This window comes from Marmota marmota, unplaced genomic scaffold (assembly GCF_001458135.2).
Source record: "Marmota marmota marmota unplaced genomic scaffold, marMar, whole genome shotgun sequence".
NCBI lineage: Eukaryota > Metazoa > Chordata > Mammalia > Rodentia > Sciuridae > Marmota > Marmota marmota.
Window position 1 is genome coordinate 39,976,756 of NW_026000026.1, and position 25,776 is coordinate 40,002,531.

A 25,776-nucleotide genomic window follows, 5' to 3' on the forward strand; every position below is an offset into this window, starting at 1 on the left:
TACAGATAATTGAAAACATATGGGGGGACATGTGTAGATTACATGCACATGGCACATCACTTTATATAAAGAACTTGAGAATACATGAAATTTGGTTTTCTAGGCGAATCCTGTCCCCAATCCCCTGCAGATACTGAGGGACAATTGTATATATAATTCTTTGGGAACTGCCTAGTACATGGTGTTTGCTCAATAAAGATTACTGATGGACATGGAACCTTAGACTGAGGAAGAAATTCACAGATTACCTAGTGTGACCTCTTTGTTTGGCACAGGAGGACCAGAGACACATGAAATGACTCACAGAGGGTTACACCGCTAAGTAGTGACCAAAGATCTCCCAACCTAATGTTCCCTATACCACAAAACTCAGTTTCAGGATAATACTTTTTCCAAATATTCTATTAGAAACAAGGACTCCATATGGTCACTGTGCTGACTTTTTAAAAAATTCCTAAACAATGAAAAGCAGGACATATGTAGGCATTACATAATATTTCAAAGATACCATGAATTTGAAACCAGAAACATTTTTTTTAGGAAGGGAGTGGGGGAACACAACTGCAATGCATAGGTAGAATAATTGTTCCTCTTAGCGAGTATATGATTTAGAAACAATTTCTCTCCTCTACAGAGTCCTTTATAAACCCTGGCTTAACCTCCGGGCATCAATGGATGACAGGTTCTGGCTGTGCTGAGTAGAAGTCCTTAGAGTATTTGACAATGTTTATCTGATTATAGCTCCCAGCCTTAGTAATATTCATTCACTAACCAAGGTTTGTATTAGACTGAATAAAATAAAAATACATGTTTCTATAACACTCCACTGCTTTTAAATAATCTCTTTTTTTATTCACCATTCCTTGCAAGCAGCATCTTCTCCTCTTACTTTTTTTTTTTTTTTTTGGAGGGTGGGTACTAGGGATTAAACCCAGGGGCCCTTACCCACTGAACCACATCCCCCACCATTTTTTTACATTTTATTTAGAGAAAGGGTCTCACTGAGTTACTTAGCACCTTGCTAAGTTTCTGAGACTGGCTTTGAACGCGTGATCCTCCTGCCTCAGCCTCCTGAGTCATTGGGATTACAGGCATGCACCATGGAGCCCAGTCCTCCCCTAACTTTTGACCTTAAACCAAACAATAAAGGGGCATATCATGTGGCGATGCCAGAAGAAGTGAATTGGAGCAAGGTTCTCACTAGTGAAAGTGCTCCCTTCCATCCAGCCACTGAAATCAATGAAGTCACTTTAAAGATGACCCTCTGGCCCATACCCTGCAGAGATGGCATGTTTCTGGCACCAAATGTGCTGCTGTATAAATACACAAAACATCACAGAAAAGAGAGAGCTCTGTGGTGCCCAGATTTATAAATATTTGTTAAAGAATCATGTTTCTATTTATCTTTGAGTATGTCTGATAAAGGAAAACTGGATAGAATCTCTTAAAAGTAGGAGCACATTGATTTTTTGTGGAAATGGGATCATTTCATCTACTCTGCTTCAGGGAAATCTCTTTGGTTTCACAGTTACTAATTGCCACCACATCATCAAATAGGGGAATTTCTATTCTTTTGTGTTAATTCAAGAAGAATGATATTAACACATGGGATCTCTTTTCTTCTGTACCTTTCCTTAACTACAACTGATAATTAAAACTATGATAAAATCAATTTTATTTTTATTATTATCATTTTTATTAATTTAAAGCTTTCATGGAAGCCAGTTCTGGTTAGATATATATCAATTATGTGCACATGGACAATCTGTAAGGCTTTGTATAATAAAATAACCTCTATCCAGCACCAAATGATGCATGGCACACATCCTAAAGCTCTCCGTTATCATTTTTATGGTTAAATTACAATGATTGAGTATGAAGCTTGCCTAAGATTTCTCTTACTTGCTTGCCTTTATTTTCTTGTATATTAAGTTGCAGAGAAGGTTTTATTTTGCAATTCATTTTTCCTCTTGAATAGTGATTATATGAAGTTCCAGGATAATGCTGCAGTTTATAATTCATCCAAATAGGAGGAGGAGAACATGGCAATGGAATACAGAAATAGCAACAAAGAGCAGGGGCTATTTTTTCATGTTTTGGAAGAATACAGATAGTGGAGAATGTTTGCTTAATATGGGTAACTAGTTTGTCACATATCCTTGTTCAAGGCTGGGTTTCCCCCAAATCTGACACAAAGACTAGCTGAGTACATGTAGTTGATTCTGAAGAGGATGACAGGATGCAATGGCAGGAAAATGGAGAGGCGATCTTGATCATGAAAATGGGAGGAAGCCAATGTAGGTTCATATCATTCTAGTTACTAGAGAAGGGCTTAATCCCACTGGGACACTCTAGTACACTACATGGAGAATGCCTTGGAGTTGTCTCAGTTAATATTCCCTTTGTCATTCATCCATAGCCAGAGAATCACAGGGGCTTCCTGTGAGAAAGAACAGGAGCATTTGGGATAGTTAGCTTCAACAGATCATGGATAGACTATGAATAGCATCCCTGATACAACAAATTAGAGTGATAACCAATATCAGTTGAATTAAGCTAACCCACCCAGGTGCATATTCCAAACCAGGGATATTAATCTGGCTACCAGCTTCATGGAATACTTGTCTGTCTTGCTCTGGATCATTGCTTCTTGTTTCTGTTCCTTCATTTCTACCTTAAAAATTTTTTTTTTGTTTCCTCATAATTTCTCTGTAAGATTTTTTTGAGAATAGATAAACATGATTTGGAATAATAAGACACTTTTAACCAAGAGAAAATCCTTACCAAATTGATGTGAAAAAATGTAATAGAAGAGAAATTATCAGATAAACATGTGTATAGTAAAACAGTCTTTACCCAGGAATCCTTACCTACCTGTCCCCCCACATCAAGACTGTTGTATAGCTCTAGTTTTCTTGACAAGAAAATAGACTGTATGGCAACATTGATTTTTAGTTGATATTATATTTTGTAATTAGACTGAAGAAAAAAACATGTCTCCATTTGATAATGGAAAACTTCCTTGGGTATATTTGAGGACTCTAAGTTGTCTAATGCCCGCTCCTGAGTTAGTCACTCCATCAACCTATTCTTCCTTTGTTACTAATGTCTCTGCCCACAACTTGAACACCATCTATAATCAAGTCCACTTGGCAAATCTTATCCTCTAGTAGGAATGAAAATAGAAGTGAAAAAACTCTTCCTGAAGGCCTCATAGACAGGTCAAATACTATTCAAGCAGTTCTCAGACTGAATTCTAACACACAACAGCAATAGCAGCTGACCAACTAGACCCAATAGTAGTCATCCAATCCTGTTTGGTAAACTTAGCAGTACCCTTCTATCTTCAGGCACTCTTGCACATAAATGCCACAGAGTATAAATTCATTCTGAGAAGCCAGACTTTTATGCAAATCAGGCTATGCAGTTGTCAATTCCATATGTGATTGTGGGACTGGCAGAGCTCTGGACCTGGGCTTCTCCCTAGGTCTGAGGTGGCTGAGCTTGCCAAGTTTTTAAATTCTCATATATATCTCATATGAGGCAATGGTGCACATACAATCTTTTTAGGCATCCATATATTTTGAATATCACTCATTTTACCACTGATTTCTAATATCTCATTTGCCTATTAACTAAACCTCTGTGGCTCAATAATGACAATTTTTGTAGCCATCTTTAAAGGTGGATATCTGATTAGAGTGATTTGTGTCAATTGATTGCTCCCAGGATACAAATATACACACAAACACACACACACAAACACACACACACACACAGAGAGAGAGAGAGAGAGAGAGAGAGAGAGAGGGAGACAGAGAGAGAGGGGGGCAGAGAGAGATTTATAAAAACTAAATTACAACACAGGCAATATTCTAAGATAGAAATTCATGAGTTGCTTTTTCTGGCAAAAATTTCATTGATTTGAAATTTCTGATTGTTGTAAGTCTAAAGTTTTGTCAGAGAATTCCAGTGTTCTTTACATCTAGCATTCTGCTTTTACTTTGTGAAACAGGTTACTCTAGGAATTTGTCTGAACTCATTTTGTATATTATGTAAAAAAAAAATCAGATTTAAAAAATCCGCTTCTTCATCCCTTTGCCCTTACTGTTAAATTTTCAAAGGCTGTATCCTTCTATGAAGATGTAATTAAATTTTTTAATCAGTCCTTGAAAGCTGTACTTTGTCCTATAGATAAATTATAATTGATTGGATTTGAATTAATCTTTAGAAACCCTTACATATAACATTTAGCCTACTAACGTTGGAATTAAAATTGTCCCCAAATTACTTAACTAGGACGTCACACTATATCTAAAAGTTGTGCTAATCTTATGCTTTGGCTACAATTTAGTTTTTAGACTCTATATGGAGTTCAGAAAAGTATATGACCTAGTGGGAAACAGTGTTTTATTGTGAGCTTATTCTTAATTTTCTAACAAATCACCTTACCCCCAGCCCCACTCCTACCACTACTAAGAGAAGCTGAACCCTCATCTGCAGGAGAATCCTTATCTGTGGGTATAGAAGGTTGAATCCTGGGTGCTGTGTTGAATCATGGAAGTAGACATTGGAAGTGGCTACCTCCAGTTATTGCTTAGTGTATCCTTGTGCCTCTTGGTGCACCTGTGGCTGCATAAAAGTTTTCACCATCTCCTAGAACATTCTTCCCTTCCTTTTCCATCATTTTGAATGCTTGCTATCCTCTGAGTAATGAAGAAAGCCTGAAAAGTTTAAATGCTAAATCAGTGGTAATTAGTTTCTCCTTATTTTCTCTAAAGCTACAATGTTGTTAAATAAGGAACTGTAAACAATATTAATTGTTGCTAGAAGTTAGAGCCTCATAACACCCTATAATTTGTATGTGTTAATGAAACACAGGAGGACCTGCAGAGCAGAGGATAAGCAAGTTCGAGGGGATTTAATTTTGTTTCTGAATTAAAAAAAAAAAAGTGGAAATAATGCCACAGGCCTCACTTAACCTGTGAAATGTGTGTCTCACCTGACAGAGTCTCCTGAGCAAAGAATGTCAATGAAAATAAACAAACACAACACCAGGACCAGGAAATTAATCAAGTGTTGTACAGATGGAAAGCTGTTCATCTCTTCCTAGAGGATGAGCAGCACATTTCATTTGCAATGTGGAAATCAATACTTGAGTAAATTATCATCAAAATGATCATGTCCGAGAGTAAACATTGCCATAGGGACATTATAAATTAAAGAATTCTTTCTTTCCTCCTCCATCTATCCATTCATCTCATAAAGTATTCATTGGGAATCTACTAGGTGCTAGATATGTCTTAAATGAGATGAGGCGACATACAGAAACTTCTTGAGAATTCATTCTCTTTTTTTCCACAGGTTACAGGTTTCTTAAGGGCATGGGTAATATTATATGTACATAATACAACCATTTTGTAAATTTTTCAGCAGTCATAGCACCTGACTATATGGTTTATACCTCCCCATAAACCGCTGGACAAAACAAAGCAAAACAAAAAGCAAAGCAGGGGGTGGGGATGGAGAAAGAAAGAATATCTAGTTCATTTAATAAGAGATATTTAATGGACTTTATGTGTTGCCTTTTGACGATGCCATTTCTTGTCATTTAGTTACAGGTAATAAACAAAACACAGGGAATTTCTTGTCATTTAGTTACAGGTAATAAACAAAACAGAGGAGAATATTAGCACATTTTAGGGTGAACAAACCCTTGTCTGCAAAGATTTCTATTTTTATTGATTTATCTCGACACTGGATTGATTTTCTAAAGTTGGGCCAGATTCTGTTTTCTCCTCAGGAAATGTCAGTGCTCTGGGATCTTAGCACAAAAGATGGCATCATTCAAATTATTGAGACTCTTTTAGGCAAAATTTCAGTCCTCTTAAAGCTAGATAATGGTACAAATGGGATCTCCCATGATCTGTCCATTCTTCTGGAAAACTTAGGAATTATTATGTCTAATGACTTTGCCGGTGATTCTTGCCTGTGTAATTAAGATCTAAATATAATTCCATGTTCCTTCTACACCTAAATTTCTTATCTGGACAAATGACCCATTTATGAAAGCTCATAAAATATCATGGGCGAGTCATTACATCCTTAAAATCTCTCTAATAAAATGTACCAAAAGATGGTCATATCTGCATTGCTAATAACCTTCCAAAAAATTCTTACCATAAAATAACTAGAAAATAGTGTTTATTATCGTTCAAGAGAAGAAAAATAGAATAATAGAACCTATAATTTTAAATAAGTATCTTGTCATTTTTATTTAGCAAAAATATTTGCATATTTCTGCTGCCATTTCAGCTCCAGGATATGAATAGCAGAGTCACCATCACATCTTGCAAACTTATGTATTCAATGCAGAATGCAAAATGTCATGGCATTTTTTTATGAAACTCTTTTTGGCAAATTTGCTACACATCAAAGGTGAATGAAAATCAGTTCTGGAGTCGCCAGATGAAAGGAAATATACCACATCTAAAAGAAAGAGAAACTCTTATTTTTTTTCTTTCCTCTTATCAACTTTTCTGAAGTTACTAATTAAGAGCTCCAGTCCTATGAGGATGGTCTAACATGACCCATTAAGGATGACTTACCAAATTGAAATGAGGAAAAGAGTGACAGTAGAGGTAGAAGAGGAAGCAAGAGTTTCACTCCAGCACAGCACAAGGAAGCCAAGTTCCATGTGATGGAGGAGGGTTATGAATTATTGGCCGAGACTTTGAAGAATCATTAATGAGCTTCTTTAAAAACTGTAAATTAACTGATGATTCTAATAATGAATACAATTTCTTGGAAGCCTATCAGATCATTCACTGAATCATGGTCTTTAGAGTAGAAGTGGTTCTCAGAAATAATTTTACAGGGCCTTCCTCTTAACCAAAGAGGATCTACTTGCAATTCTGACAAGAAATTTGTCAGATTTTTGTCTTAGCCCAAAAGAACAAAACACCTGAGTGGCCACTTGATTTCCTCACATGATGGCATGTTGATACTACTCCCATGTGCACACACATGTGGTTTCTACATTTCAAGTAGCAGAAGTCAGACAACCTCTTTAATATGGTATTGCAGGCAACATTTTTGTTGCAGCTGGATCAAGTCTAACTTGAAGTTATACATTATACCAGATTTTTAAAAAGTTATAAATGATTATAAATTTCTTTCATTTGTGATGCCACTTAGAGTCGTTTTTGACATAAGAAGCTTTACTGATATAAGGATCAACATGAGTAAAGGGATCAAAAGTGTAAAAATGCTTAGTTTGATGAGTAGTGCTTTAAACTCTTGCCACACAGCGTGAAATCTCATGACCAGCAGCATTGCTATGTATCGTCTGGGAGCTTGTTAATAATAATCTCAGATCCTAGTCCATACCTACTGAGTCAAAATCTGCATTTTAACAATATTCTTTCTGTGCCTTTTCTGCTCATTAATGTTCAAGAATTATTTCAGTCCAAATTTCTGAAATAAATTGGCTGTAGATGTAAAACGTAGAATTGACATGGACAGATTGAAACAGATAAAAATGTCACACCGGGAAACAACTGTGATATTGGCATTTAATGTGAACAGAAGAGCGAGTGTATTTATCAGGATGAGAGGAGGTGGGTGTTTAAGTGGGGCAGTGGTATGACAAAGTGATGCTGTGGAGGAAGAGCGTAGACTTCATCGTCTGGCTTCTTCCTGGTCTGTCACTAACACTGGTGTACTTTTCAAAGATCTGCTCCTTCAGGTAACCATGTACTAAGTAGGAACAATAATTCTTTTCCTTCCTTCCCCTAAGTTGAAGTTAATGTAACGTTGTGTTGAAAGGTAGAACTTGAATTGGTGTTATTATTTAGTTACTTATTACTATTAATATCCATAAGTCAGTAACATAAAGATTATCTGGGATCCTGTTGTAAGTGTATAATCTGAGCCTGCCCCAGATCTACTTAATCAGAATTTGCTTTTTAGCAAGATGGCCAGGTGACTGAATACTCACTGGAGTTTCAGAAGCATTGGACTATGCCATTTTCTTAACCAGTGCACTCTCTATCCTGGAAAAGTTCAGATGAAGCTTAGGTGAGCCCCAACAAAGATGGTGGAGAGCAGAGCCATGCAAATACATGGAGTGGTTAGAACAAATGACTCTCAGGGGCAGTTGCAAGTCTGAGATATCTATACTTCTAGCAGGACAACTGTATCCATGCTTAAAGTAATATGAGTATGGCCAAAGGGCTTATTGTATCTTTTGCAATTGGATATGAGGTAGACATTTAATGAAGAAATGTTGGTTCAGAAAGCAATACATTTTGTAGGTTGGGGGCACCTTGAACAGCTCTTTGCAGCTTTTGGAAAATCCCTAATATAGAAGTTTGTCTAATCAGTGACTTCTTACTTATGGTTAAAACCCTTCCTCAATTATCATAGCAATATCTGTTTTGCTCATGAAATTATCATTTTCAATGTTGAGGGATGTATTCACTTTCAGAGAATTCCCAAAAGATTCTGACACAGAACGAAAAAAAAAAAAAGCAGTGGGCAGAAATCTTACTGTACTCTTCCTTTAAAAGGAATTTAATTCTTGGTTGCATTAAGTTTTATCTGACATTATCCATTATGGATAATTTTAATGTTGTTTGGCCTTAATCAAGATGCAATTGTGAGACTGTGTTTAAAACTGAAACCCTCCACTTTGTGAAATTAAGCTTTTCAATGTAGTAAAATTTAGCAGAACTAGTGGTGGCTAAAAGTATTCATCTATAAGTCATCAATTTCTTCATCCCTCCATCCTTCCACCCTTTATTCATCCACTTATGTAATATGTGACCTCATTATCTCTCCAACAATAATGACCATCTGGTGCATAGACTAAATTAACTCCCTAGGAATGGAAAGAAATTTAGGCTTAACTTCATCTTAATGAATTACAGGCATGTCACATTCTTCAAAACTTGTTGTACTCATTTTGATGATTTGCTCATCTCCCACTGAGGCAGCCAACACTGATCCTCAGTGTATGTAGCAAAAGGTCAGCTATTTGATCTCCTCTTTGTGGTTCAAGGATGATACTGGTTGGATTAATGCAGTGATCACTGGGAAATATGTACAAATAACTCACCTCTTGGGACCTAAGCTGTCAGATATCTCTTTGCAGACTGGCTGTTCCTCATCTTGTTCCTTTTGCTCATTTCCATAATAGACTCCAGTTGATAAAACTCTTCATGGTGATTGATGGATCACAAAGCATAGCCAGTCTCAGGCCACAAGTAGCAATTCTTGAACTTGGAAAATATGACTCCAATCAATTTCCTTTTCCTTTCTTGCTTTCCTTTATTTGGTTGTTTCTACAGGGTGCATCCTCTAGACATCTCTTTCTTAGTCATTATCCCCTAATTAATTCCCTTGTTAAATATAAAGTGTGCATTAGGCTTGACTAATGTCTTCCTTTGTGTCTATGGAAGGAAGAATTTATTACCTTTACATATTGACTTAAGCTGTATAATCACAACTCATTTGTTTATAGCCCTCATTCTTTACAAACCATACTGCAGTTTAGGCCCCAAGCAACTGTCAAGAGAGTCTCACCTGCCTCTCATAAATGTGATATGGAGTCAGGTGTTTGTACATATAATTGGTTTAAGAAGTGGCTGTATTCACATGGAAACCCATCTTTTTCTTATGTGATGTTTTCAAGTTCACACCATGAAATTATGGAGGGGTTGAAATGGAATTGCCCAATTTGTGGAGAGAACATGTTGACATTTTAAGGGACAGAACAGAGGTGTCAAAAATGTGCTGGCATGAAATCTGCATAGTGTTGGTAAGCTAGCAATCTGCTCCCTCTCCAATTATGTGGTTCTGTGACAGATTAGTAAACACAGAGAAGAACTTTAGCTCATCCCAGAGGAAAGAATCGATGCTGAATATGAAGGGGATACAGCCTGGGCTACACTTATTTCCTGCAGTAAATTAAAAAAAAAAAAAGAAAGAAAGAGAAGAAAAAGCCTGGAAAGGAATACAGTTTCAGAACAGTGAAACTCAAGGTGTGACTAAGGAGGCCAGTAACAGCAATGCAAATTTTTTAAAAATGCAAATCGTTGGGCCCTACCCCAGACCTACTGAATCAGAAACTCAGGTGGTTAGGCCCTTTACAGGATTTGTAAGTAGCTAAAGTTTGACAAACATTAATAGAACATAGTTTTTCTTCTCTTATTTGGGAGAAAGTCACACAAATCCTTAGTCTGGGGGCAGATTAATACTGTCAAGACCTGGTCGTTGGATCCTGGAAGGGTTTTCATATTGTGGTGATGCTGAAAAAAATTTCTCACTTAGAAACAGTCCTTTCTTAAGGACTGAGGATGCTCAAAATGAATGTTTCTCCTCTTTCCTCCTTTGACTTCACTGATTATTCTGCAGCAGAGAGTATTTAGAATTTTGAGTCAGATCAGGAACTGTGTTTGAGCTTTTCCTCTTAGTCACTCTGTGGCCCTGAGGAGCTTATTCACCCCTTTAGGAGACAAGAATAATATTAATAATGTCCCCTGTCTTTATTACTTGGTTATTATGAAATACAGTAAAGCCCACGTGTATTTAGTCCATTTTGTGTTGCTAGATGAAATATCCAAAGCTGGGAACTTGTTTAAATAAAAGAGGTTTATTTAGTTCATAGTTCTGAAGATTAAAGAGGATGGTGCTGGCATTTGTCCAGTTCTGGTGATGGGCTTCTGGCCACATCACCACTTGACAGATGGTATCATGGTGGGAGCACAAGCCAGAGGGAGAGATCACATGATAAGATAGGGCTTGAGAGATTCAGGAACATGTTCCATTCTTTCTGTAACAACTGGTCATCATGATAACTAGCATGGGTCCTGAGAGAATTACATTAATCCCTTCCAAGAACAGTGCCCCTAATGACCTAATAATCTTGCACTAGGCCCTGCCTCTAACACGATCCATCACCTGTCCACATCACCACACTGAGGACCAAGTTTTCAGCATGTGAACTTTTGGGGGACATACTCAAACCATAGTGCCGTGTTTACTGAAAGTTACAGAATTTTTTAGGTTAGTATCTATCTTCTTCTGGAAGTCAGACTCCCAAATTTCTAATCAAGAGGGAAATGGAAATTCAACTTATTATTAAGGAAGTCAAGGATTGACTTAAAACCATGAAGACTTAACAACCCCTACTTGGATCTATTGTACAAACCTTGCCATGGAACCGATTCTGTGTGGAGCCTCTCAGGATACATGTAAGATTTCCTGCAGACATTGTCTTCTTCTTATGTGGCCAATCCCTGAATTTCTTCCAGTTGTGTACCCTTCACAGCCCCTCCTTAACTCCAAGCCAAATCTCAGAGGGATTTTTTTCCCCTTTCTTGTGACTTTCCAAGGATTTACCTACTTTTCCTTTTTACTCTTACCAAGACTGATGGAATATGACTAATTGCAATGTTTCCTCTAACATTATCCCCAAATAACCCCCAGGCTTATTTCACAGAAAAAAATCACTGCCAGCCACCCTCAGGTAAATAACAATAATGATGAACATCTTCTGTAGGTTCTCCAGAGGCAGACCACTGAGATGAAGAGTTAGAGGAAAACTCCTTAGTAGGAAGTGCTCAGTGGGTGAAAAGACAGGTGAGACGTGAGGAATTAAGCACGGAGGGGGAAGGTAGATGTTAGGAAAAACCCCAGATAACTGTCCAAACCTTGGGAATATTCTCTGACCAATAATAATCATACTTGAGCATTGTCCCCACCTGGGCAAGAGTGTAGGAGTAGTCATTCCCCCCCTCCCCCCGTCCCTGCCTCACTCATCAGTCACTGGTGGAGGGCTGTCCCTGGGGGATTTGACTCACAGATTCCTTGCTCTCTGTGTATACTGGAAGAGTGGGTTCCAGCATTCTGGTGGCTGTGACAATCACTGGGGATGTACATATGGGAGTTTGGGGATGGTAATGAATGAGACACCAAGATCCCAAAATTCTCTAGAGCTCCTGCATAAAGCCCTGTGGTCTTTCAGACACACGCTCTTACTTCATTTCTATGTGCACAGGGCTCTTCTTTTTATTTAGACTCCTTCAATCTGGAAAGCCCTCCCCGAAGACACAGTTAGCACTGGCAATGGCTACAAGCTGTAGGCCTCTCAATCTCAATGGATAACTTAATTCTCAGAGGATCTGAAAGGACTGGCTCTCATCCCAATTTATCTTGGGCTCTGCACCAGCAGGCACTGAAGGGCATCCTTGGGCAGTCCTTACCTCTTAGTGCCAGGGATACAAAATATGCCTGATATATGTACTTAATTATGAGAAAAATGGAGAGTGATCCTTACAAAATTGGAAGTGATTAAGGTCATTGAAAAGTCACCATTTTAGGGACATTTTGTTCCAGAAAAAGCTTTCATATTACATAAACATTTTTTTCTGTTAGGATTTTGTTATTGTTGATTTGTTTTGTTTTTAAACCTTTCTTTCTTCCCTATGCTTCTATGTAAAGAGAGTTTACATTCTGGAGTGTTTGGGAACAGAATGAACATTCTTTTCAGTTCAGCAAGTTTATGGAGACCTGTTCTCATTTTCACATATGTAGAGTTTTCAGTAAAACATTCCTACCAGCCGCATGAGCAAGCTCAGGCAAAAAAGCAAGTTCTTCCCTTTGCTGGTTCCAACATTTTGCATCCTAATAAATCCGTAGTGGAACTAATCCAGCTGTCTTCTTGCAAAATATAAAGTTTGAAAGAGGACTGCTACTATTCATGGCTATGTAATAGTTTGCTTTATACTATGTGGAGTTGTATAGTTATAAACATAAAAGCAGCTGGCAATAAATGACTTTATGACAGCTATTTCAAAGGTATAATGAAGAAAACAAGAAGAAACCAAGTTATGGCTTATAATTATGGTGCCTAGATGAGCTTCAACTGTGCACTCCAAACATTTTGCTGGCCGCTTCCATGATCTCATTCACAGTCTCCTATAAGTGACCTTAGCCTTCAGGTTACTTAGCTATAGGTATGGGAGGTACACCATGGTGGTTTTTGCATTCTTGTATGCAATTCTTTTAAGGAGACAGCATCCTTCTTTATATTCTTACCTATGTGATGGGGAAAAATGTAATTATTGACTTTTGGCCACTGTTGAAGAGATTTTAAACCAAAACACATTTTAGGGGAAGCAATTTTGTAGTTTTTCCATAATTTTTAAAGGTTCTTTCCCAATAAACCAATAGATACATGAATTAATTATGTTTTTAAGAATGAATACTACCAGAATATATTAAATGTGCATTTTTTTTTCTCCTTTGTACTTAGTTTCATAGGCTGGCCTTGAACTTGTGATACTCCTGCCTCAGTCTCTCAAGGTTATGGAATTACAGGCATTCACCACCAAGCCCAGTATCTGTAAATTTTTTCTTGATAAAACATTGACCCTGCATGAGCTATGATGGCACATTCCAGTAATAACAGTGACTTGAGAGTCTGAGGCAGTAGAATTGCTAGTTCAAGGCCAGTCTCAACAACTTAGTAAGAACTTGTCTAAAAATAAAAGGCTGGGGATTCAGTTTAGTGGTAGTGTATCCCTCAGTTCCATTCCCCATAGTGGAAAAAAAAATTACAACCTCCATGTTCACCAATGGGTTGACAATTAACTAATTATAGTATAACCATGCCATAGGATGATCTGCAACTACTAGAAGGAAATGACAGATTAATATGCACTGACATGGAAAGATCTCCAAGACCTAGCACATAAAAAAGTTTTGAGTTCTAGAACCCAAAATACAATGAATGTTCCAGTTTGTATAGAAAAGTATTTATGACTATGTTTGTATGTTACACAACAATCATTTATTGATGTAGCCATTCAACAAATGTTGAGTTCCAAGGACTATTCTAGGTGATGGAAATATAACAGTGAGCAAAACCAAGGTCTTCATGGGTGTTTGTATCCCCATGGAGGAACCAAATTTGAGGAGAGAGGAAACAAGCAAACAACTGGGTATCAGTGGGTGACAGGTGTTCAAAAGCAGGCTAAGTGAGTAGAGCATCATTTAGCTGGAGATCAGGTAGGGCCTCTTTGAGGTGATGACAATTGATTAGAGATCTAAAAGAACCAAAGGAGAAATCCAGGAAAATAGCTGGGGAATGGAAGGTCCAAGGTAGAGGAGACAGCAAGACCAAAGGCAGCATGATTGTGTTTTGTGCATTTGAAGAACAAAAGGCAGCATGTATGGCTGTGACAGGGTGAGCACTGGAAAAGTGCCATCAAAGGAAGGTGGGAGGAAACCAGGAGCCACATCACCAGGGGTAGGGAGCCGTGGTTGTGTGGCTTTGAATCTTTTTTTTTTTTAATTTGTTTTAATTAGTTACACATAACAGTACAATGACCTTGACATACCATACATTTGAATCAGATGGGATATAATTTCTCATTATTCTGAGTGTACAGGTTGCAGAATCACATTGGTCATGCAGTCACGTATATACACACAGCAATAATAATGTCTATTTAGTGAGGGGAAGTGAATAGAGAGGAGATAGGAAGAAAACAGTATAGAAGCATATTTAGACTTGTGAGTATAAATGAATGGAGTGGAAGGATGTTCAACATACCACAGACAGTGATTTCCTAGAGGACAATATTCTAGTTCTATAAAGATGGACCAAGGCATGGCTGCAGGAAAAAGTTCTTACTGCTGTCTGCCTACAACTGTCTTGTTCAAACCTTGTATTCATTACTTGTGTAATTAAGAAATATTAAAGGTTAAAAAAAAATAACATCAATTACTCTTTACGTAAGAAATAAACAAATTCCTTAGTTGTTCTTTCTGTGACCTTGGACAAGTTGTCTTTCTTGGTTTTATACTTTTCCACACTTATTAAAATGGGGGCAATATGTTCTTTATCACTGACTTTTTTTCATGGGAATGAGTCAGATAATGTACAGGGAGCTCGTTAGCCCAACACTTGGCACATTGCGCTAACATGAGAGATGTCAGATACTATTGTCACCATGCTGCTGCCTCCCAGCACATGCTATAAAATTGCTCAAGTTTATCTTGAAATTTAGAGAAGGATAAGAAGCTGTTTCATATCCTTGCAGAATTGAATAGCTAATTAAACCATTCAGTTCAACTCTGCTCCTTTTATAGATGGGAAAACTGAGGCACTTTGGGGCTGTGCTTTTGGCTCTCAGATCCTTTCCTAGTGAGGGACACTGATTCCTTGCAGCCTACATTCTCTATTTGCTGTATCAGTAGTTCACTAACTGTGATCATTTCTTTTTTACCTTCTGACTTACTCATGTTAAAATTGATCCCCTTAAGTATTTTTTTTTTATTTTCCAAGGAAACTTTATATTATCATCATAAATGGAAAAGCAGTATTCCTTGCTATGTACATGCTAATCATTTATAGTTTCTACCATTACCGTTGCTACAGTAATGCTGTGTAACAAAGCACTCCCTGGCCCAACAACTTGCAATGGTAAGCATTTCTTTCTTGATCATGTGGCTGTGGATGGTTGGGGACAGAGAAGATGTGAGGCTGGGTTCAGTTAGTGCACACAACTTGTATCTCCGCCTTTCTGGGCCACCATGAGGCATGAACTTCACCTGGCACATCCTCCTCATGGTTTTCCTGTAGGCCAGAGTGAAAAAATTCTAACTTATAATTTGTGCCCCCAATTATCCCATTGGCAAAGTTGCATGCCCAAGTCCATCATTGGTAGAATGATGAAAAGTGCACCCCCTTTGTCTTGGTTAGCTCAGGCTGCTGAAACAAAACCATAGACAGGATAACTTAAAAAACATTTACTTCTCACAATCTTAGAGACTAGAAATTCCTAGACCAAGGTAGCAACAGATATTTACTGTCTGGTTAGGACATTTTTCCTGGTTTGCAGTTAGCCATATTCTTTCTCTGCCCTCACATGGCAAAGAAAGAGATCATCTCCTTCATGTCTCTTCTTATAAGGGCACAAATACCATTTATGAGGGCTGCAACCTCCTGATTTAATCACATCCCCAAATTTCCACCTCCTGACTCCATCACAATGGGGGTTAGGTTTCAACAAATGAATTGGTGGGGGGACACACATACTCAGTTCATAGTACTATCTCAGTGTAGTCTCTTAGTTCCTGCTGCTATAACAAATGATTATAGATTGTGTAGTTTAAACATTTATTTCTCACAGCTCTTAAAGCTGGCAAGTCTGAAATCAACATGCTATCATGGTCGGGTTATGATTAGAGCCTGTTTCAAGTTGCAGACAGCCGAATTCTTCTTGTACCTTCTCATGGTGTAAAAAAGAGCCTGCGAGCCCTCTGATCTCTTCTTATAAAGAGATTAATCCCATTGATGAGGGCTCCATTTTCCTGATCTAATTACCTCTCAAAGGCTAATCTCCAAATGCTATCACAGTGGGACTGGGTTTCAATGCATAGATTTGGGGTGTGTGAAGGGGTCTCAAACCTTTAGTCCATTTCAAAGTAATTATGAAATTACTTGGTAAAGGGGTGGATAGGAGAGATGAAGACTTGGGAACAATGATAGAGTATATCAAAATAATATGTATATATTACATTTGCAAGGGCAATGATAATCTGTTTGCCACCTCAAAATATCTTGCACAGAGTAAGGTGTGCCACACTTGGAGAAATTGTGAAGTACTCTATAACCTAGATAAGGGAAACATGGCACAAACTACTATGCTGATAACCAATGTCTAAAGACAAAGAATGATACTCTGAATTTTGTTGTTTCTAAGGTACAATTTTTTTTTCATACTCTAACACCTTTGAAAGTGGAATGCCTGTTGTGCCTGGGGTATTTTTCAGTAAGACATAGTTGTGATAAATATTTATTTCCTGTGTACATGTGCCTTTAGCTGTCATTCCTGGTGGATTAACTGGACAACTATAACTCCTTGACTTTCGGCCAACCAACCAGTTAGGGGCTGTTTGAGAAAGAGGTGTGCGTCTTGACAGCACTACCATGAGCAAAGAAGCAGCTACACACAAACCTTAGGGGGATGGTAGAGGCTTGGAAGAAAAGTCCAGAGCCAAAGTTGAACATACACTAAGGACTGGCTCAACACCATTCTTGACAGTAAAAGGATAAAACTGTAGTAAACTATGACTCTGAGTCCAAAGGGGAACTCAAAAGTACTAGGCTCTGAATATGAGGCAGTTTTAGAAAATAATCCATCTCCTTTTTAATCACGTTCAGAGAGAGGGATGTGCTTTCAATAACTATCTGAATAAATAAAAAATAGTCATTTCAAGGACTGTGCAATAAAAGTCCTAAATTATAAGAAAATGTCTATTATGTTTTAACTTATGGAGCATTTTATTTCTTAGTAGTACCAAAAGAACACAAAATAATGGTGTTTCTTACAATTGACAGCTTCCTCAATTCAGTGATATGTGATATATAATTAAAAACACCTAAATGGAAGGTGTATCAGGTAGTGTTATTTGCTTGCAAATAATGTTAGATCTAACTAAAACTGACAAAGTGATAAAGGATATGCACTGGCTCAGCAATTGAAAGATTCCTGAGGTTGGGAGCACTTTATAGTTGATTTATGCCAATCGGTCAATGATATCAGAACTCTGCATCATTTCATTCTTGTGGCTAAGTGGTGCTGTATGCTACTTACTTAGGTCAATCAACACTTTCCCTTGGAGCTAAGGGGTAGAGTGTCAGTGCTACCCAGATTGCAAGACTGCTGTGTAAGAGTGGATGGTATGACCATGGATAAAGATCAGAGGAAAAAAATTCCCTGGATTCTCATAAAAAAATCATAAAAGCAAGTGGTAGTTATGCTGTTAGTTTTGGGTTTCTTACCTTGGTTTTAAGACACTTTGAGAGTCAAGACAGAGGGCTTTCCTTTTTTGCCCTCAACTTATTGAGACAGAAAGGAGAGAAATGGAGACACTCAACAAGATGGAAGAAAAAATCCATAGGCTTAAGGATTTCAGTATTTTTATAAGTGCTTTGAACCAACATGATGGGCTAAGGAAGTATTTTCCAGTTGGTGGCCCAAGCTATAATTTCACAAAGGAAAAATCCTCTCTGCACACCAAGTCAAATGATTATTTTTTGTTTCCTAAGAAAGCAAACAGTTTTGGAGAAAATTTTGCTAAAAGTCAAATTCTATAATGCAAATTTCTAGTGGTTATACGATGAGACCTGTTAGCCCAGAGACTTCTTGCTTTTAGAATTAGTTAATACTATATAAAATAAGGGCATCCGTGCATCTCACTTCTGGTGGCCCCATCAGAAATTTATTATGACAGAGAACACAGACTATGTGCTGCAAAATCCCTTAGTTGATGGTTTGCGATTGAGCGCGCTCTCTCTCTCTTTTGCTCTTCCCCCACCCTTTCTTTCCTCATTCTCCCCTGTGTCTCCCTCTCTCATAAGTAATAAAAAGTGATTCATGGAGGAGATTTAGTTTAGATGAATTATGTGCAAACTTATTTTATGTAAGATGAATTTTTCCATGATATTGTATTTTCATCTCTGCTTTATCATTGCCTTTTTGTTTGAGTTAACACAATAATATTACCAAAGTCATCCTCCATTACATTACCATTTGCCTTCACATTTAAGGCAACGATGTCATCTTCAGATGAAGCCATTTGTCCTCGTTAAAACAGACAAGGCAGTTGGTATAGTCAGACTCAATTATTAAGTTGCTTGATTGATTCCAAGATAGAATTGGGAGCTGAAGCAAATGAAAGTTGCTATTAACTCCTCAGTATGTTCTCTCTTCTGCTATATCTGATGGAGGAAGAGTGCATATAAATGGACCCAAGAGGGAAGCAGAGGTAGATAACTCAGATCAATTCCCCAGGAAACAGACTCTGAGACAGAGTTTAGGGTGCTGGATGTCTACTAAGGAATCAACTCCTGGGAAAGAGACAGGAAAGAGACAGGAGGGGGAAGAGGGAAGAAGGTGTCAGGAGTGGACTGAGCAAGATGAGCTGTGATAGAGGTCCAGTGCCAACCCCCGCTACCCCATGGGGAGCTCTGCTACTACAAGGGCCCCTCATTATTGCATTGATTGAACTAAGATGATCAGGCCTTTTTAATCCTTCATTGATCAGTTAGTCATAGTGGGATGTCCTAGAAGGACATGATCCTGAGTGAGATGGATCAGCAGCCAAAGAAATCCTTGAAAAGGACCACAGTTGAAGGTGATCTGCTGAAAGTACCACTCAGGTTTTAGTCCCTCGATTCTAGAGAATTGGCTCTCTAGGGGGTGGTTTTCTCTCTTAGGGGATATTTTAAAATGTAAATATTTTTTAAAGTTATTTTTGTAGTTGTATATGGACAGAATGCCTTTATCTACCTATCTATTTATTTTTATGTGGTGATAAGGATTGAACCCAGGGCCTCACATGTGCTTGGCAAATGTTCTGCCACTGAGCTACAACGCTGGCCCCTGTAATATTATGATTGTCACAACTAGAAAAATGCTACTTCTAGCTTGTGGTTAGTGTTTATAAATGTTGCTAAAAATGCACAGGACTGCCTCCAAGATCAAATAATTACCTGATCCAGCAATAGTGCCAAGGTAGGAAAGCCCTGCTCTTGGACTAGTCCCTCTTTGAGACTCTGTGGGCAACATCACTGTGTCCACTCCAGGAATCATTATTAGTTCAAGATATTACTTCTTGTGGACACCATGCTCTGTTCCTTATTCTTTTTAAGACTCCCGCAAACCCTTGGAGGTGGGTCTCATGACATATCTTTACTAATGAGGAAACTCATTTGTAGTTTGGTAGGAAACTCAGAGCAATTAAGGAAACTGCCCTACCTCATGAACTGGAAGGACACTGATGTGAGATTTATAGTGGGTCTGCTTATTGAAAACATTGTATTATCTTCTGCTTTCCCATTGAAGGTGTTCAAAGCATATGACCTCCAAGTACACCCCTCCACCATCTTGACTATTCTGATTTAAAGGTTCTGGTAAAAGAACATTTTTAATTTCCCTCTTAGAAGCAACAGATGAAATTCTGATATGAGATATGTTGTCCCTATACCAGAAGGAGAATAAAGACCAGGAGCTGAGGCTGAAGGAAATATCTACAATCTATGCTAAACTAACCTTGTTTTCCTAGTGACTTCTCCACCCACTTGCCTACTCTACCCAAGCCCCTTTTCTTTGTCACATTTTCACAACTCACTAGTCTTTGTTCAAGTCAGCATGCATAACTCCAATAGCATCTGGGGGGTCCCCATTTCCTATGAAAGCTTCAATGCCACATTAAACTTGTATTAAATAAATTTGTATGGCTTTCTCCTGATGATCTGTGTTGTGTCAATTCAATTCTCAGCACCAGCTGTAAAATTTTAAGGCAGTAGTAGAGGAAAATTGTTGTCTCCCCTGTTCCTAGGTGGCTTGATGTAGCAGTTCTCAAACCTTTCTTTTTCTCTCATCCCAAAGGACGATGCTCACATGTTCAATTTGCTCCCATAGAATTCCTGGAGTTTGAGCTATGAGCTTACCTCTCTCTATTGAACTTCAAAGGTGCAGTGGGACGTGAGTGACACAGTACAAATTATAGAGATAATCCTGAATTTTCTCTAGTTTGTATTTCAGTAGATCATTCCCAAACTCTGAACTTTTACTATGAGTAACAAGTTGCTTCCAGTGAGCTTGCAGTTGACGCTGAGAGTATGACCTCTTGGTAAACTGGGGGAATGTGTAAAGAGACAACTGTGTTCTCATAATTTGCTTCATACTCTAGCTTCTGTGTCATTTGGGTTAAACTAAGTTAGTCAAGAACCTTCTGATTCATATTCATACCTCTAGAACCCTGGTGACGGGTAGCTGGGGGATGGCCCAAGCGTAGAGTTCTTGCTACCTGCAGCTCCACAAAATAAGTAAGTATATAAATAAAAATAACCCTGGAACCAAAACAGCTCAATACAATAAAAAATGGCATCAACTATGTCCCTGAAATTGTCCTATTTTTTTTATTGTAAACGTTAGTATTTACTAGTAAAAATTTCTGCAGAAGCAGAAAACAAAATCTATCATTTTATGAACATGTAGTTGAGCTTAATAGAGTCACTTATTACCCTCTTTAAAACAAAATCACACAAACTTTGGTGATTTCAGTAAGACACCATCTAAAAGAAATAAACATGTGGTCTATAAAATGTAATAGAAAATAAAATCCAGTACACATTAACCCAAAGATAGAAAGAAAAACAACTTAGATATTTTGTTATTAATTGTTCTTGACCTTAACAATAATGTTAGTTATTAGGGTGAACAGCAGCTACAGTTTTTACAGTCTAGCAGAGAATTTTTTTAAAAATTCTATCATTAATGCCATGACACATTTCTATATTGAGGGTTTTATACAATTTAAAAACATGAAGATGAGAAGGATTAAAACAACTTGATTGAATTTACACAGAAGTGCATAGGGAAAAGACATTGCCACACCCAGATCACTTTGTACAGTTATAAAGCCTAATTTAAAGTAAAATGTGCATTTGCATTTGTTCATCCATGATTTTGAATAATTTTTAAAAAAATATTGCTCAGCAAAATATGATATAAAATTAATTGTCAGTGAGTGTTTAAAGATCAACTCTCATAGTAAAAAAACTGCATATGTACTATATAAGTTTATTTTAAATTTTCCTGATATACGATTTACATATAAGAATAAAACACACAATAGTTTTTATTATACATTTTAAATAGACAATAGATTTTCACCAAATGCTTTTGGCAAAGTTTACCAAAATTATATTATCTGTAGCCTGGTTTCACTTGGTCCATGATACGGGACATGAATATTGACTAATGATTTCAGGTTTCCAGCCACGAAGGCAACATCATATAATACACAGCTGAGCAAAGATTCTCAGGAGCAACCATTATGTGGTATTGCCACTGTACAAATATGATAGACATAAATAATCTCCAGAGCATAAGTAATATTTAAATGTGACAAAGTAATTAGAAAGAATGAACTCTGATTATTGGTTATCTTTTTAAATATAATCTATTTCATTGGAGATTAATGTGATGTAATTTCTTAATACTAATTGTTTAACAAATGGCTCACAAGTTTCCTGAAAATTTAACCGTTGGATTTTAAGAATTGGTGGAATTGCAGATAAAGAAAATATTTCAGTTAATCGAACATCCCTATTTCTAGTATCTCTTACTCCAGCTTATTATTCTGAGGATGCAAGTAGAGGGTATCCTATTATCAAGCAAGACAATTGTCAAGATAGATGATGTCTGGCAGAGCCTTCCTTTAAAATTTATTGTTATTTTTGTGGTTTGTTCACAGGCATTTCCCTGCATCTCCACAGGCATTTATGGTAAGTGCAGCTTTTGATGATGTTTGTATTTCTCTTTTTATTGTAAAATTGGTGGGGGGAGGAAATTTAACTGCAAAAATAAGATGTTCTCTGATGAACATATTTTATTTTGAATTAAAGAGACTTAAAATGCAGGTCAAAACCCATTAAGGAATCTCAGAGGCTATTCAGTTTCTTCTCTGTTCTTGAGTTTGTAAATCATTTAATACACTGTATCTTGAAGCCTTTGTTAAGCAAAAAATTTGTTCTACTGAGATTAACTTCTACATTGTTTTCTGTAATAAAGTCAGGTTTTATCTCAGAAAAGCATGATGTGCATCAAACCTAGCTCTATAATTATTTTGTTGCAAATTGCAAAATAATAGAAATATTAAAATGCATACAGATGCATATATATATGCATCTTCAGATTTTTACAAAATCTAAAGTGACTTGATAAAAGCAAAGAACTTTAATAAGCTATAAATATTTTTCCTTGTATTGATTGATTGTTTTAAGTAGTGTGTGTTTCACTTTTAGATGAAACAAAAATGTCTAATTACTTGTTTTCTCTAGTCTAAAGCTCTTTAAATTTTTTATATATAGTGATATTGTTTTATGTTTTTTGTCCCAACCATTAATAAGTCTGTTTTACAATATTCAGGTAAAAATGGGGTATATTTGTCATTTTATGGTCTTCTTATTCAAGAAAAATATATTAAACATTTTATGTGCAGATCCTAGCAGGAAAATAAAATATGCAAAAACCTATAAAAGATAGTTTAAATTCATGGAAAATGTAGGAAATTTATTTTTTCTAGTCTATTATTTTTTTAAGGTCTTAGAACATGGAAAATGTAGAATTCAATCAAATCACATGGTGAAGGATTTGGGCACACACTTAAAGATTTCAGGTGTACCTTCTTCCTTTCCAGATTCTACGCTAGGTATTAAGATTTTACTTTGTAGAAACAGGATATACAATGGGCTAGAAGGGGCTAACCTGGACCATCTGCACAATTATCCCTATCATGCTCATTCTTCCTGCCTCCCAAACATGTAGTTATGAATCTTAAATATTTTCTTAAAGGAAGCATTACGTGCAAAGTTTTGCCTGGAAGAGTCCAACCCTTTATTTCATCTTATCCAGAGTCAAACCAGACTATATTGCAGAAATGGTTTTCATTTTGAGAATTTTCTTTCATCCCAGTCTCAATTTTCCTTGACAAAGACCCAAATGCCTAAAACAATACTTTGCACACTGTTTTCTTTGCTTATTACCTTGTCAGATTTTTGATGTCTGTTTTATGTCTGAGAATCTTATGGTAATGTGCGAAGAACTTCAAAAGAAGAATTTATCTAACATGATACTATTAAAAAGGGAGTGGCTAGAAAGGGAAAAAAATAAATGAAGATGAGGAGGGACCATAAAATCAGAGATTCCTGAATGGATTGTAAGACATGTATCAAATCTCAAGAGGATCAAAGTCAACTTTGATTCTCTGTAGGGCAGGGATTTCTCTCTAGAGGGAGTGATATGGCTCAAAATAGAATAACTGGTTTAGTATCCCATTGTGGTGAATGAAAGGAGAAAAGTGAAGACTATTGGTTAGGATATCAATAGAATGGGTCTCAAGAGCTAGTTTGAAGGACTACCACCAAGCAGTAACCTTAGTCATTTTCACAATGTTTTTTTTTTTTTTTGAGGAATTTTTTTTCTATTCTGATTTGTTATATATAACAATGGAATGCATTACAATTCATATTACATATATAAAACACAATTTTTCATATCTTTGATTGTATACAAAGTATATTCACACTATTCGTGTCTTCATACATGTACTTTGGATAATCATGTCCATCACATTCCACCATTATTTCTAACCTCATGCCCATTCCATTTCCCTTCCACCCCTTTGCCCTATCTAGAATTTGTCTATTCCTCCCATGTTTCCCCTCCTTACCCCACTATGAAACAGCTTGATGCTGGTTGTTTTAATGAATCATAATTATATCCATTATTTATTGGGTTGTTAGTATGTGCCCAATACTGTTAAAACACTTCATGAACTAGGTTTATTTTCAGAGTCATGTTTATTGATATATAATTTATATATGGTAAAATTTATCCCATTTACTTTTATAGTTATATAAATTTTGATAACACAAATATAAAAAATGACAACATACATATATGGATATATAGTACTACCATCAAGATACAGAATATGTTACCTTGTTCTCCTTTAGTTCTTTTTTTAAAAACAAATAGATAAATTAATTATATATTAATTCATTTAACCCAATGGATTACTAACAAAATTTGCAAAGAAAATAATTGTTAGTAAGATATTTCATGTTCATTTTCTTTGTCCTAGTAATTCTTTGGAATCTAATGTCTAATGAATGGATTGTAAGACATATCAAATCTCAAGAGGATCAAAGTCAACTTTGATCATAGTATACCTCAATTCAGACTAGACACATTTCAAATACTCAGTGGCCTCATGTGACCAATGGCTGCCATATTGGCTCCTTTCTCCATCTTTCACCTTTTGGTGAGACATATGCTGTGTGCTGCATGATAAGTCCCCTTGTTCCATTAGAAAGGGACACAAAAGAGATGAACTTAGAATATACAAGAGTAGAGTGAGGTGTTCTATTCCTCCCTATAAGACTCTATTAGACTGTGAGATGGTTTCTACATGCTTTTGATGGGAATAACTTCAGTCAGGTCACCTTCTCCTACAAGGTTTTCATAATGGCTCTCTCTTATTTCACCCCCTACCTCTCCAAGTTTACAGAAGGAAAGGTGCTTCATAAAATTTGTTAGTTACCCTCAACTTTGCCCTTACCTTTATAAATACCTTATTAAACAATTTTTTTACTCTGATTAGTCTTTTTCATCCTTGAATTTTGAATAATGGATTTTAAATTATAACAGAGTAAAATATACCTCATCTCATATCACAGGCAATGTATATACACATACCAGATCAATTATATATTAAAATAGAACATATAAAATACCAAAACTTTTAAAGAACATATTTGCATAACTTTGTGAAGAGAAACAGAAAACAAAAAATATGAAATAAACAAACCTGAAAAATTAGATGATATTGTAGTTCAAATTTTTATGTGTAAAGAGTTGAAAGAGACATGAATTGTATTACAGGCCATTTTTGTTTATTTTTGATATTTAGCTTGACTTGGTTTCTCCTTTGGTTGATTTTTCCTTTATTGTAGTTCTTCCCTTTGCAGATTTTCATTGTTATTTTTGTTTCCTCCTTGTAGAATATTTTGCCAAGAATGTTCTGTAGTGAAGGCGTTTTTTTTTTTTTTTTTTTTAAGAGAGAGAGAGAGAGAGTGAGAGAAAGAGAGAATTTTTTAGTATTTATTTTTTTTTTAGTTTTCGGCGG

The 25,776-nt window shown here is 36.6% G+C and overlaps 1 protein-coding gene across 5 annotated transcripts in view; it reads left to right on the forward strand.

Annotated features, from left to right (window-relative positions):
- The window catches only part of Macrod2 (mono-ADP ribosylhydrolase 2), a 1,954,610-nt gene that overhangs the window by 1,338,330 nt on the left and 590,504 nt on the right, over positions 1-25,776 (forward strand). For all 5 annotated transcript variants that reach the window (XM_048811891.1, XM_048811888.1, XM_048811890.1 and 2 more), the window contains one exon: positions 22,342-22,372. In XM_048811891.1, coding sequence (XP_048667848.1) covers positions 22,342-22,372 — 31 coding nt within the window. The remainder of the gene's footprint in view (positions 1-22,341; positions 22,373-25,776) is intronic.